Source organism: Peromyscus maniculatus, chromosome 19, assembly GCF_049852395.1.
Source record: "Peromyscus maniculatus bairdii isolate BWxNUB_F1_BW_parent chromosome 19, HU_Pman_BW_mat_3.1, whole genome shotgun sequence".
NCBI lineage: Eukaryota > Metazoa > Chordata > Mammalia > Rodentia > Cricetidae > Peromyscus > Peromyscus maniculatus.
In genome coordinates, this window is record NC_134870.1 from 35,790,728 (window position 1) to 35,805,365 (window position 14,638).

The window sequence follows — 14,638 nt, forward strand, 5'->3', positions numbered from 1 at the left end:
AATCTTTTTGAAAAGTATAACTATACATGCCAGAAAGTGCCATAGGTTTTCAAGATTCACTATTACTATCATTTCTGCAGATGCTAGAGAATGACACTTGTGACATTTTCACAGCATCCTGTAAGCAGCTGCAGCTGGGTTCCCTGCTGCCCAGCTCCCTGACTCCTCCTTGCCTCGTCCTCCGCAGCCTGCAGCACCCACTGGATGGCAGAACTCCATCCTCGCTGCCTGGGTCCTGACTCCAGCTGCAGGGAAGAGCTCCTGAAGTGAAACTACAGATTGTTTCCAGGAGAAAGGCATCAGGAGGGGAGAAGGAAGTGTTGGGACTTGGAGAGATGGCTAATGTGGCATCCTTCTGCAGAGAAATAAACTTTAAAAATATCGAGCCTGCAGGAAGAAAGCATGAGGAAAATGAAGAGACAGTGATAGAGCTGGAAGTTTCTAACAGGTAAAAAAAAATGGGAAATAAAGTTGTAAGAATTTTTTTAATCACATAAATATGATTTTCAGATATGCATTTTGTGCTAAGATATTAAAGTATGAGGTTATTAGAAATTGGAATTTTCCTGTTTTTAATTTTAGTTGTATCAACTGTGTTTGTGTTTTTTTTTATCTGAAAAACAAATTCATAGCTTTAGAATGCACTACTGTAGGAAAAATATCAAGTTCCCAGAGCTGCTATTTACACAATGAGGACTTAACTACTTTTGTTCATCTGCTAGTAAGTAAACTTTAAATGTCAGTAAACTTATTTTCATTGGTAAAGCTAAGCCTTCTTTCTGTGGCACATTTGATGAGGTGCTGTTTTAGGAATTGAAGAGCATCACTGTGCTGGGCTCTGCTGACTCCCCATGGGAGACCTCAATTTGGGGGGTGTGGGGATGCGGGTGGCTTGGAAAAGAGGGCTGGGGGTTGGGAGGAGGGAGGAGGGAGGATCTGTGAATAGTATGTGGAGTGAGTAGAAATTTTCTTAATAAAGAAAAATGAAAAAAAAAAAGAATTGAGGAGCATAATATTCCTAAAATGGCAACTCAGCCATTACCTTTCAAAAATAAAAAAGAAAGAAAGAAAAGTAAAGCCAATTCAAATAATGTGTGTTAGCTCAATTTGAAGAGCAGCTCTGGGTGATCAAATGTGTGTGTTTTCCACAAACACCTGACATGAGCTGAGCCACTTGTCGAGTTCAAGACAAAAAACATATAAACTAGTTCCTGCAGAAAAAAAGTTAAAGTGTGTGTAGTAAACAAATGCATTGGTCAAATGCAATACTCCAACTATAAGATGCAACACACTTCTACAGCAGGTAAATATAAAATTGAGGTTTATTGGGCAGATAATTGAACAGAATAAAGAGTTTTGCATAACATTGAATGGTCAGGCCAACTCACTTTTGAATAAGACCATGAGAGAGTATGATTTGTTACTTGGTGCTAATTGTGGGTACTTATTGTAGATCTGCATTCTTAGGGATGTAACAAAATTCTAGTTCCATTTGAATTCATGGAACAATCCATTTGACTAATTTTTTAAACAAATTAAATGAACAAATACACAAAATATGTTTTGGTATATGGTTTAGAATATACAATTCTAGTCGATCACAAACAAGTCAGTGGGTCCTAATTTCTGTGTTTGTAAATAAAAAATGAAGTGTCATTCCTATTAAAGCACAAGATTGTGTCTGATCAGGTTACGACAACCCACCTTGTCAGTACATGGATGCTTGTTGAATGAACTAAAAAAAAAAAGTGTAGCACATTGCAAATCATTAAGTCTCTAACAACTAAAGATCCCATTTGCATTAAAGCAACTACAGAAATTCTATTTTTAGAAACTTAAGGGGGGAAAGTGAGTTCAGGGTGTGTGTGGTATGTGTGTGTGTGTGTGTGTGTGTGTGTGTGTGTGTGTATGTTGTGTGTGTGTGTTACAGAATGCTCCTGACCTGTTTTGAACAACTAATAATAGAAAATATAGAACTTTAAAAGAAATGCATAGCAAGAAGCAGCAGAAAATAGTGGCAAGAAAATGAAATTCTGCCAGCCAGGCGTTTTGAGTTGTGCTCAGAGTGGCACCCGCCCAATGAGAGGAGGGCAGAAGAAGGGGTCACTTTCAAGTCAAAGAATTTAGAGTTTCTTCCAGGCCAAAATGTAGTTCTAAATAATTTAAAATGTGCTTTTGTTCTCCTTAACTGTATTCCACAGTTAAGAAAAGAGGAAAAAGAAATTAGAGAAGGACAGATGGACAGAATATGAAGGAGTTAATGATAAGGAAAGAACAGAGTGAACAAGGGCAAACACATCCAAATTCTATTCCCAACTTCTCCTTCCTTCCCTCCGAAAAGAATTGTGTTAATGACAAAAAGGCAAACACACCCTAACAAAAACCTGTCCAGATATGGAGATAAAAATGTTCATGGAGATTTTCATAGAATAATTCTCTTATTTTGTTCATCTTGAAATGTATAAACCCAAAAATGTTTTTTCATTAATTTAATGTGAAATTATTACACCACAAGAAATAAATGAAACAAGTCAAGGTAGGCACTCCGTGAGCAAAATATAATCAAGATGAAGGTTGGAGAATACCTCTGTTTTGTATTACCCATTTCCAAACAAGCAATCCAAGATGAACATTCCTAAAATAGAATTGTATCCTAAGAATTTTTTTATGAACTTGAGCTCAGCATTACTTTGCTTCCAGATAAGCAGGATTGACATATTTAAACTTTAGAGTTACCAATTATGTACAGTGCAAAGCCTACGGTGCAATTTAAAGTCCATATTTAGAGATTTCACTACTAATCTTTGAGCTGTGCAGAGGGCATTGGGCAATACAGCTCTTGCATTCATCTCTGAGTCCCTCCCAGATGAAGCCCATCCAGTGCTTTTCTGACTGTTACAAGCTCTGAGCCTCTCTAGGAATTTATAGATTTGAGAGCATTTTTTTTCCTTGAATACTAATCAACATACAAGGGAATAGATAAGTTTCCACACAGCCTTGCAGGTGCTGTTGCAGATGGTGAGTCCCCCAGTCTACTGTGAAGACATCAGCAAGAAAGGGCAAAAATAAAGTCTGCTGATATTTACTCTTTTCTCTGCTGTCCATCTACTAGGGATTCTGTAAAGTTCTGTGGATTTTCACATCTGTAAAGAGAGAGCTGTTATCAGAGCTGTCTTCACAGGATTCATAGGAAAGTGTGTTTTTCTTAAACAATAATAATTGTAGAGAAAATTACACACACACACACACACACACACACACACACACACACACACACACACACACACCTTTGATGATCTTGTTGGGCTCCAGCTAATTTCTTGGGCCTTCTGAGACTTGGTTTTCTGTAAATTAGATATAACTAGAATATCCCCACCCCTTCCCATAAAATACGATGCTGGAGATAGAAAGAGTATAGCAGATATAAGAGCACTCCAGTGTCTGGAGGATGGAGGCCAGATCAGTTCTGCCCAAGTAACTGACACAGTCAACAATACAATAATGAGGAGTGTTTAATAGTTAATGAAATGTTTTCAAGATATCATTTCATTGGTCCTTATACAAAAATGTAAAATGAAGAGGCCACTTTTAAATTTAATTTGACTGATGAAGAAATTGAGCTCTAGAAGACTGGCATCTAGCTCCTAGCAAATGTGTCCTCTTTGAGGAAAGTCCCATACCAGGCTAGCACGCCAGACTGCATATGTAGTTACAGTCCATCTCCTTTTCATTCCTTTTCTCCTCCAAGTGAATTTTGCTTGGTGGGAAGCCTTTACTTAGCAATCAAAGCTTTCTATTTCTCACCTACAGTTCAAGTCTATCTACTGACATGAGGAACTTTATTACATTTTGAAATTTCCCTTCGGCCAATATCTGCTAACTTCAGGCCTGTAAAAACCCTGAATCATTCAAGCCCTAAACGTTTATTTTAACGTTTTTACACATTGCTATTTCTCCTGTCACCACATCACCAACAAGTCCCTCAAGGCTTTCTTTATAAAGTACATTGCTTTTATCAGTGGCTCCTATTCATTTGTGGTATTTTTATGGTGTTCTTTGTGGGGTTTATTGTACAGACAAAAGTACTCTTGAGGTGCTTTCTTTCCAGTAACAATCTTCTAAGCCTTTGAACTCAGGGAAGAGCAGGCCAAAGTAATTTCACACAGCAAAGAAAAGTTCATCTCCTCCCATTCCTATTGCTCAGTTTCCTTTATCAATTTTATTTGTGTTCCCTTCCCTAGATTCCTAAAGAATAAATGAAGATGTGGAGATTTTTCATCCCTCCCCTCTACCATCTTTCTTGTGTCCCCTTTAGGACAGAAATCTCACTGTTTATTCTTAGTTCATTAAGCTTGTGATGTCTCCTGCCTGATATGAATAATTCCACTGAATATAACCACTCTAAACTATGCTGAGCCATGGGACCAGGGCTATGCATTTCATTCCTTCTTTGATTCTCAAAATCTGAGCATGGTCCCAAACAAAGTTCAGTTGCACAATGTTATGTAATCTTCACACAACTCAGACAGATAGGCATTATTCACTCCCGTTTTTTCAGATAGGAATCTGATGTAAATCACTTCTAGCAGTGCTCTCAGGTATGCCCAACCTGTGGCCTGCAGGCTACAAGTGATTGGCGATAGCTATGAGACTGGCATAACACAAAATCCATAAGCATGCTTTAAAAGTTTTCCACTTCTTTGATAACTTAATCACATTGTTCTCAAGTATGAACCTTGTAGATGACAATGTTCTGTTCCAGGGTCAAAAGCTTGGACACATCTGCCTGGAACCTGTCTTCCTCCAGTTCCTTTGTGCTGCCCTATGGGGTACTATAAGTTCTGTAATGTATAAATGATAGAAGTTTATTTCTCATAGTTGTTAGTCTCTAGTAAGTTCAGGATCTACATGTCATCAAGTTCAGGTATGGTGAGAACCACTGCCTGCTTCCCAGGATGATGCTTTTGTAGAGGGGACAAGTACTGAGGCCTTAGTTGCAGAAGGGACAGAAGCAGGAAGCTCTTGCTAGATGGCTGCATGCATGACTGCATGAGTGGATGGATTTTTGGAGCAGATGGAATACAAAGCTTTGTACATGTTAAGCAAGCACTCTACCAGTAAGCTACATCCTTAGCATTCATCCCCTTTTACATGGTGCTATCCATGATGGGAAAGACTGTTTGGCCTACTTATCTCCTAAAAGTCCCACTTCTTAATATTGTTACCATAAATATTAGCCATGAGATTTGGAATGAATGCAAACACACTATGACAGATACAAATCTAAACAGTCTTCCGGGATCTACAATACAATTTCTACCTCAGTGATCTGCACAATCACAATCTGTTAGATGAAAAAAGTACTTATTCATATGATCCTGAAAAAAATAGGCAGAAGGTGTGTATATATGCACCACTGTCATAGTTACATGGGTGTTGTCACATTCTTGTCTTACTCCTTACTGATAAGACTAATAAGAGACCCGCTTAACTCATGTCCCTATCCTCAGGAACATTGTCCTATTTGTAGAATTATTTATACTATTAACAATAGTATCTATATTGTTAAGATTTTGTGGCTGGAGATGTAGCTCCCTTGGTAAAGTGCTTGCCTAACATGCATGAAGCCCTAGGTTCTATTCCCAGGATGATGGAAAATCTTGTGTAGTGATAAATGTCTATAATCCCTGCAGGGGGATCAGAACTTCAAGGTCATCCTTTCATGCATATGAGACTCTCTCTCGAAAACAGGAACTTACATTAATATTCCGGGTTGTGTTTGATTTTCAGGATCACAAGAGCATGCTGACATCATTTATGTTTCCACCAAATACAGTGGATTCAGCCCACTGATTATCCATTGAGAGTTTCAGAGCCAGGGGTACCTCAAGAACTGATGGCCACACGTCCACTGCTGACACCATCCCGACATAATGGAAGTGCCCCCAAACCAACCAGCACCTAATAAAAGCAGTGCCAAGAGCAACAGCTCTGCATTTTCCTACTTTGAATCCTGTCAGCCCCCCTTTCTAGCCATACTCTTGCTCCTCACCGCGTATACTATGGTCCTAATCATGGGCATTTTTGGAAACCTCTCTCTTATCATCATCATCTTTAAGAAGCAGAGAGAAGCTCAAAATGTTACCAACATACTGATCGCCAATCTGTCCCTCTCCGACATCTTGGTGTGTGTCATGTGCATCCCTTTTACAGTCGTCTACACTCTAATGGACCACTGGGTATTTGGGAACGCCATGTGTAAACTCACTTCCTATGTGCAAAGTGTCTCAATCTCTGTGTCCATATTCTCCCTTGTATTGATTGCTATTGAAAGATATCAGCTGATTGTGAACCCCCGTGGCTGGAAGCCCAGGGTATCTCATGCCTACTTGGGCATCGTCTTGATTTGGCTCATTTCCCTTTCATTGTCTGTCCCCTTATTTCTGTCCTACCACCTGACCAATGAGCCCTTTCACAATCTCTCTCTCCCGGATGACATCTACACCCACCGAGTGGCCTGTGTAGAGATCTGGCCTTCCAAACTGAACCAACTCCTCTTTTCCACATCATTGTTTATGCTCCAGTATTTTGTCCCTCTGGGTTTCATTCTTATCTGCTACCTGAGGATTGTTATCTGCCTCCGAAAAAGAACTAGAAAGGTGGACAGAAGGAGGGAAAATAAGAGCCACCTCAATGAGAACAAGAGGGTAAATGTGATGTTGATTTCCATTGTGGTGACTTTTGGCGCCTGCTGGCTGCCCTTAAACATCTTCAATGTCATCTTTGACTGGTATCACGAGATGCTGATGAGCTGCCACCACGACCTGGTATTTGTAATTTGCCACTTGGTTGCTATGGTTTCCACATGCATAAACCCTCTTTTTTATGGCTTTCTCAACAAAAATTTCCAGAAGGACCTAATGACGCTTATTCACCACTGTGGGTGTGTTGCACCTCAGGAAAGATATGAAAATATCGCCCTGTCCACTATGCACACGGATGAATCCAAGGGATCATTAAGACTGGCTCACATAACAACAGGGGTATAGAAGCCAGTAACCAAAACCAAAGCCCTTCTGAAATGGAAGAAGGAAAAGGAAACGCATGGAATAGGGTGGGATACAGAGGAAGCCAGAGTTAAGCACATAATCTCTTTATACCCAGATTTGCTTTAAGTTAAGCGTGTCTATCCCATTCATCCACAGAACACACAGAGATCTAGCCCCACCCTTTCTTTTTTTTTTCCCCCTTGGAAGAATAACCCAAACAACCCAGCCACTACCACTGTGGTAAAGAGCAAAGAAGAGAAAGCAGATAACAAGGACAGCAAAGGTAGCCAGGGTACAAATTCCTGCTATTCGCTGGAATAGCCACAAAGTTATCAGCTGGGCTATGGCCAGTAAAAACCCATGCTATGCCTCCTTCACATCAAAGCAGTTCCACTTCCCGACCAAACCGTAACCTTCAATCACATAATCGTTCAATTAATTAGCTAAATCAGAAAATACAGTGTTATTATTTATTAGTTAATTGTATCTAAGTTAAAATTGAACATTTATTTTAATATTTAAACTGAACATTGTAGTTATAATTAATTTTCCTGTCTGAATCAGATCTTTAACTTGTGATAACACTACATTTCTCTTTATTAACAATGTTTTGGTTTTTTGTTGTTGTTTGGTTTGATTTGATTGGGTTTTCAAGACAGGGTTTTTCTGTGTAACAGTCCTGGCTGTCCTGGAACTCGCTTTTTAGATTGGCCTTGAACTCACTGAGATTCGCCAAGTGCTGGGATTAAAGGTGTGTGCTACCACTGGCTGGCCTAACAATGCTATTTTAAGACTAGGAAAACTGGTCACAAATTCATTAGCACTCCAGTCATGCCAGATAGCATTTTAACTAATGAATGGCCTATATCAATAGAGATTTCATTACAAAATGACCTTTTATCCTGATGTCTTTTTGTATGTTAAGTAGGAGTCATTGTAACTTTGTAAACTGGGATGTTTTATCAACAGCAACATCATAATTAACTACAGCATATCAGAAAACTATCATCTTTCTAGTTACTTAAGCAGTATTACAGGATCCACATTCCATAGGAGCATCGCCTAGATTATTTTTAACAAGATAATTGACTTATTGTTTCAACAGCTGCTAACTCAGAGCCTTTTACTATATCACACAAGCTTCAATTAGACCTCCCTCAATTAGACCTCCCTGATACCTATTAAATTTGAATTGCAGCCTATTTGTACTGTAAACAAATGTAAATGTGTTTTATTTTGAATAAAAATTCTCTTAATACCTGTAAATTGTTTTCAGTTCTTGAAATACTATCACTGCCTTCCCCATTTCTCCTTCCTTCCATCCTTTTCCTCTTCTCATCAGAATTTCTTTTCTCTGCTATTTGAGAACAAATGAGTCACAAAGACAGTCATTTGGCAAATGTTGGATATGGTTTTAGAGCCTAACAAATGGTGCTGGTGAAACTGATTGGCAACATGTAGATGAGTGAAACTAGAGCTTTACTTCTCATCCTGTAAAAAGTCTGATTCCAAATAGATCAAGGATTTCCACATAAGACCTGACACCCTGAATCTAATAAAAGAGAAAATAGAGAATATTCCTGAACTCATTAGAAGAGAAGGGACTTTCTGAAAAGGACTCCAATAGCACATGCATTAAGATCAACAGTTGGTAAGTGGGATATCGTAAGTACAGCAGAGAACAATCTCACTTGAATGAGGAGGAAGCCTACAGAATGGAGGGAAAATCCTTCCCAGGTATACATCTCACAGAGCGTTGGCATCTAGAATATACAAAGAGCCCAAAACTTTAAATACCAAGAGAACAAACAACCTTATTAAAAATTGAGATATACAACTAAACAGAGTTCTCCAAAAAGGAAAGGAAATGACTTTGAAATTTTTGTTAATGTTCTACATTCTTAGCCATTGGGAAAATGAAAATTAAAACCACTTTGAGATTTCATCTTACCCTAGTCAGAATGGCCAAGACAAAATGAACAAATGACAACAAATGCTAGGAAGGATGTGGGAAAAGGGAACACATATTGATTATTGGTGGGAATGCAAACAGGTGAAATCATTATGGAAATCAGTATGGAGAGGCATCAAAAAGCTACATATAAATGTACCATATAATTCAGCTACACCTCATCTGACCATGTGCCCAAAGGACTTTATATCCTACTACAGAGATATATGCTCACCCATGTTCATTGCTGCTCTATTTCTAATAGCCAGGAAATGGAAACAGCCTAGATGTTCATCACCTGGTCAATAGATGATGGAGATGTAGTGTGTATGTGTGTGTGTGAATATGTAAATATGTGCGTGTGTGTGTGTGTGTGTGTGTGTATGTGTGTGTGTGTGTGTGTGAGAGAGAGAGAGAGATACAGACAGACAGACAATTATTTGAAATCTGTTGGTAAATGGACAGAGTTAAATACCATCATTTTGAGTGAGATAACCCAGTCCCAGAAAAATAAATGCTATGTGTTATTTCTCACATATAGGTACTAACTTTGAATCATTAGATGTGTGTATTCAAACTGAAGTACCCACAGAAGTCAGAAAATTTAATAAGGGGGCATGGGAGATAGATTTCAAGAGAAATAGGCTAGAATGTAGGTGGTATGTAAGAGAAAGATGATTAATGAAACAAGAAGTGTTCAGCTGAGTAGGGGATGTGAGACCAAGGCAGAGGAGTAACTATAGGGAGTGATAGCTAATGCTAAAGACTTTTAAAAATGCCACATGGCAGCCTACTACTACAAAGGTTTCTCAAAATGTACATATATGCATATATAAAAGGAGCATAAATGGGGTTACTTTATAATATGTGGGACATAATATAATATGCCTACTCCAGAGACCATAAAAAGAGTTTCAGTGCTGGGTATGGATTACTGTAAGTGCCCGAACCTACTTACAGGGCCATGGTCACCTGATATAGCCACAAGGAAGAAACCAGGCTCTGATTGGAGAGGCCACAGCAAGACTGATGCTGTAACAATTTTATTGAGAACAATCAGACTGTTTATACCTTTATCACAAAAGAAAATATAAAGCCAAATTCCAGAATCAATACAGTTGTAGTTGCCAGGATGCAATGAAGTTGCAACTTATACAGGGTACACAAGATTAATGTCTAAGATCAATTATTCTATCAAGTTTTCATGCTTCCTTGACTACTAAGAGAACATACAGAAAAACACAAAGTGGCCTGAATGTTTCACTGCCTGAGGGAGTGTGTCAGTCTCCAGGAACTAGAAGGTACATTGTGCCCCATGAGCCATAGACTCTAACCTGAAAAACTCATGACTTATGCTTCTCAATGCAGCTAAACCAGGTCCATTCTATGGTTCCCAGGAAGTTTCTTCTTCTTCTTCTTCTTCTTCTTCTTCTTCTTCTTCTTCTTCTTCTTCTTCTTCTTCTTCTTCTTCTTCTTCTTCTTCTTCTTCTTCTTCTTCCTCCTCTTCTCCTCCTCCTCCTCCTCCTTCTCTTCCTCTTTCTCTTCCTCCTCCTCTCCCTCTCCCTCTCCTCCTTCTTCTCCCTCTTTTTTTTTGAGACAGGATTTCTCTGTATAACAGTCCTGGCTGTCTTGGAACTTGCTTTGTAGACCAAGCTGACCTTGAACGAACAGAGATCTGCCTGCCTCTGCCTTCTGAGTGCTGGGATTAAAGATATGCACCACCACCAGGCTGGTTACTTCTTTTTGAGTTTTTGAACAGTGTGGTCTTATACATACCACAAACACCTTAGGCTATTTCTATTATTCTCAGATACCCTCCAGAACTTGATGGTGTAGACCCTATTGCTGAAGACACTACATACTTGAGTAGTGACATAGAGAAATCAATCTGGTGTGGACCTAGAAATTTTATTCCTACTGAAGAGCTTTCACAAGACTTGAAGGTGCTATGCACAGTGTTGGGGAAGAAAAGTAATCAACCATTACAGACATGAATTCACAGAAACTATGACTGTATGCATAAGACCTGAACAAGAGCAAGACGGCCAAGATTACAGAATGGGTGGAAGAGGGACTCATTAATTCCCACCCCTTTCTGAGGAGCTATTGGCAATTGTTGCCTGCTAGTAGAGGGGTAAGTCAGTTTTCTTCGGGAGTCTGGTCCCTAAGAGGCTCCCCATGTTCCAGTGGAGTGTTCCTCGTCTATACGTATATGGACAGCACTACACAGACTCAGCAGTTTTTTAAGAAAGATCACATGAAGTTGGGAGGAATAAGTGGGGTAAAATAGGGGAGGTGTTGGAGGGAAGGAGTCAATGTGGGTTTGTTCAAAACACATTATATGAATATATAAAATTGTCAAAGAAGTACAAGGAGGAGAAAGAGCAGGGGGAAGAGAAAACACACACATGAGAAGAGAAAAAGAAAAGGACGGATGGTGGTAATGCAGGATGTGCAGGGATTTACTTCAAAGCACTTGCAGTCAAGGACTGAGTCTCAGTTACCTCTCCTATGCCTTATGTATTTCTTGTTCCAGAAGAGAATCTCACTAAACTTTTGCTGACTTGGATTAGATTAAATCTATTGTGGGTCGTTATTTTTATGTTTGCAACTTTATTGAAGTGTTAAGTATTTTAAAACTGCACATAAATACACTACGTAATTTATTGAGTTTGGATGTGCATCTATGTCCACAAAGCCATTGATACAATTGTGATAATTACTGTATCCACTGCACGTGAAGTTTACCAATGTCCCTATTAATACTTCCCGCTGTCTCTCTTCAACTTCAACAGTCATCGATTTATTCTTCTACAATCCACTAGTTTGCATTCTCCATAGTTTTACAACATGCAAGGAGGCAACCATACTCATGTAGGAAAAACCTTCATGAAGCACAGCTTTGAACTTCCTGTAGCAGGGAGCCTCCCCATCCTTCAAGGGGACCTAATGTCACAATCTGCCTACCAGATACTGCAGGCATTCTCTTTTTAAAAAAATATTATTTGCTTTACTCTTTTTCATTTTGATCTTTCTTTCCTTCTTTATATTTTCCTTTTCCTATCTGACTTCACTCAGCATAATTTTGTTGAAAGTTTGTTGAAAACACAACATTCACCCATGTTGTATCCTGTACCAGAAGTTCACTCATTTTTATTCTTAAATATGCCATGTATCTGTAGTTCATTTACTGGACATTGTTGTATTGTTGGACATCAGGTTGTATATGATTTGGGGTTATTACATACAAAGCTATTCTTAATATATATATATATATATATATATATATATATATATATATATATATATTTACATGGCTATATTCTTTGATTTCTGTTAGGTGACTACCCAGACAGGGAATGGGTAGGTCTTATGGCTGATGATCTCTGTGCCTCTGGTGATTTTTTTTGCCAGAGATGATCCACACCTTACAGAAATAGTGTCACCTAATTCACAGAACATTCTATAGTGGGAGAAAAATGCCAAAAGCTAATATAAAGCAGGTCTTCATGTCTTGCAAGGTCCTAGTTAACAATTTAATATTCATGTTCATAAAACTATGACACAGCACCTTCTATTTATTATTAATGTCATTATACAGGCAGTATAACTGAGAACCAGAAAGGCTAACTAACTTGTCAGAGATCTCTCGCTAAAAGAAGGGATTTTATGATCATCATTATATAGCTTTCATAGGTTTCAGTAAATGGAGCTCACTTTAAGCCAGCATTTGTTGGGTTCTCAAGTCCACATTCCTTTATTTGACTCCCATTCTGTCCTGGCATGAATCGTCAATAGCATATGCTCAGTTCCCTCATTTTTACCCCCTTTTGTATTCTGGGAATGGCTTTATGTTAACAGGTGCTTCCAAGGGCAATGTCATCCTTCGGGAGGGAGAGCCAAATGTAGATGCCTGGGGTTCTGAAGCCACTCACACTTTCCTGGGGCAGCTGCTGTTGCCTTCCCAATGAAGTAACCTTATCATTGCTAAATCGCCTTTCAGACATTTATTCATTCCTCATCTAGGGTTGTAGCGATGACCCTTTACATCTTTCTAGTGGTTACTACAGACTTCTCCTGTTTTGTTTTGGTTTTTTTTGTTTGTTTGTTTGTTTGTTTCTGTAGCTCACAACATCTTCAAAATCCTCTCCTCTGGAAGAATCAAAACTGCTTGAACACAACCTCTTCCAAACCACCTTGAACACAGAATTCAAATGAGCAGTTCTCAAGGAAGAAATCTGGTTAAAAATCTTAAACTAGTGAGTTCATTAGTTTGTTGGCTTAAAAATAAATATCGCTCTATGTCCTGAGCTGACCTAATGTTCACTGTGTAGCCCGAGCAGGCCTAGTACATGGAGTTGCAGCCTGAGCCTTTGGTATGGAATGTGCTACCATGCCCAGCAAAGCCGTAACTATTGCAGGAACTAATTACTTAATCTTGGACAAACTATTTTCTTTCTTTGTACATTGTAATAGTACTGAGGTCTCTGAGTCTAGATCAAGGATTGGTAAGGCATCTACAACCCGCTTCTCTAGCCACCAAGACAGAAGCAAAGATGGGACTCTGCTGCCACCTTGTGACAGAAGTGAGAGGCATTGAAAGAACTGACTTGACAGCCTACGTGCCCCCCCCCCCCCCACCATTAAACTCTCCCTTCTGCTTGCTACACTTGCACAGGGATCCATAATTCACAGCACATTCTTAACTACATTCTTTCATTTTACTTTCTTACCAGTTCTGTGTGGTGGCAGGGCCAATGGTACAATTCCCTGCTACTGTAGAAGAAATCAAAGCTCAGCGAGACTACCGTGAACCAAAGTTCTCTGAAAATAGCTGTACCTTCCACCGAACCTCCTGATGGGCTGGTTAATTGATTAGAACCTCAGCAGTTGTGGAAAGTTCAGAATGTTACAGGTCCAGAGCCAAATTATCTTGGATCATCTCAAGCCCTCTTAATAGCCATTTATTGGCCCCCTTTGTGTGTGACCTAACATCTTTGTGACCATTAGGTGAATCCTTTGAAATGTGCAAACAGACACCCAGCCCCCACCAACCACATAGCTCAGGGTGTCATCAGAGAGCATCCGAGGCCAATAGCAGAGTTTCTACGGCTATGATAAAACACCATGACCAAAAGCAACTTGGGGAAGAAAGGGTTAATTTCAGCTTATACTTCCACATGGTAGTCTATCATCAAAAGAGGTCAAATATATTAAGTTGCTTTGACCGTGGTAACTATTTCACAATGTGCATGCATATCAAACCATCAGGTTGTAGAGCTTAAAGATGGATACTTTAGCTGGGCGGTGGTGTTGTTGGTACACACCTTTAATCCTAGTACTCGGGGAGGCAGAGGCAGGCAGATCTCAGTGAGTCTGAGGCCAGCCTGGGTGAGTTCCAGGGAAGGCTACAAAGCTACACAGAGAAACCCTGCCTCAAAAATAATTGAATACTTTAAAAAAGATAAATCCTTTGATTAAGGGAAACTCAAATTATAAACGCATGTGAGAATGTGAATTAGGTGTTTGGTGGTTGAGAAGAGTGTTAAGAGTCCTTCTTCTGCCGGGCGGTGGTGGCGCACGCCTTTAATCCCAGCACTCGGGAGGCAGAGCCAGGCGGATCGCTGTGAGTTCGAGG

The 14,638-nt window shown here is 39.4% G+C and overlaps 1 protein-coding gene across 1 annotated transcript; it reads left to right on the forward strand.

Annotated features, from left to right (window-relative positions):
* Positions 1–218: 218 nt before the first annotated feature.
* LOC102921318 (neuropeptide Y receptor type 6) lies at positions 219–8,315 on the forward strand. The gene is made up of 2 exons (XM_006977673.3): positions 219–448; positions 5,791–8,315. The coding sequence occupies exon 2, from the start codon at positions 5,934–5,936 to the stop codon at positions 7,047–7,049; it is 1,116 nt and encodes a 371-aa protein (XP_006977735.2). The 5' UTR covers positions 219–448; positions 5,791–5,933; the 3' UTR covers positions 7,050–8,315.
* The last annotated feature ends 6,323 nt before the right edge of the window (positions 8,316–14,638 follow it).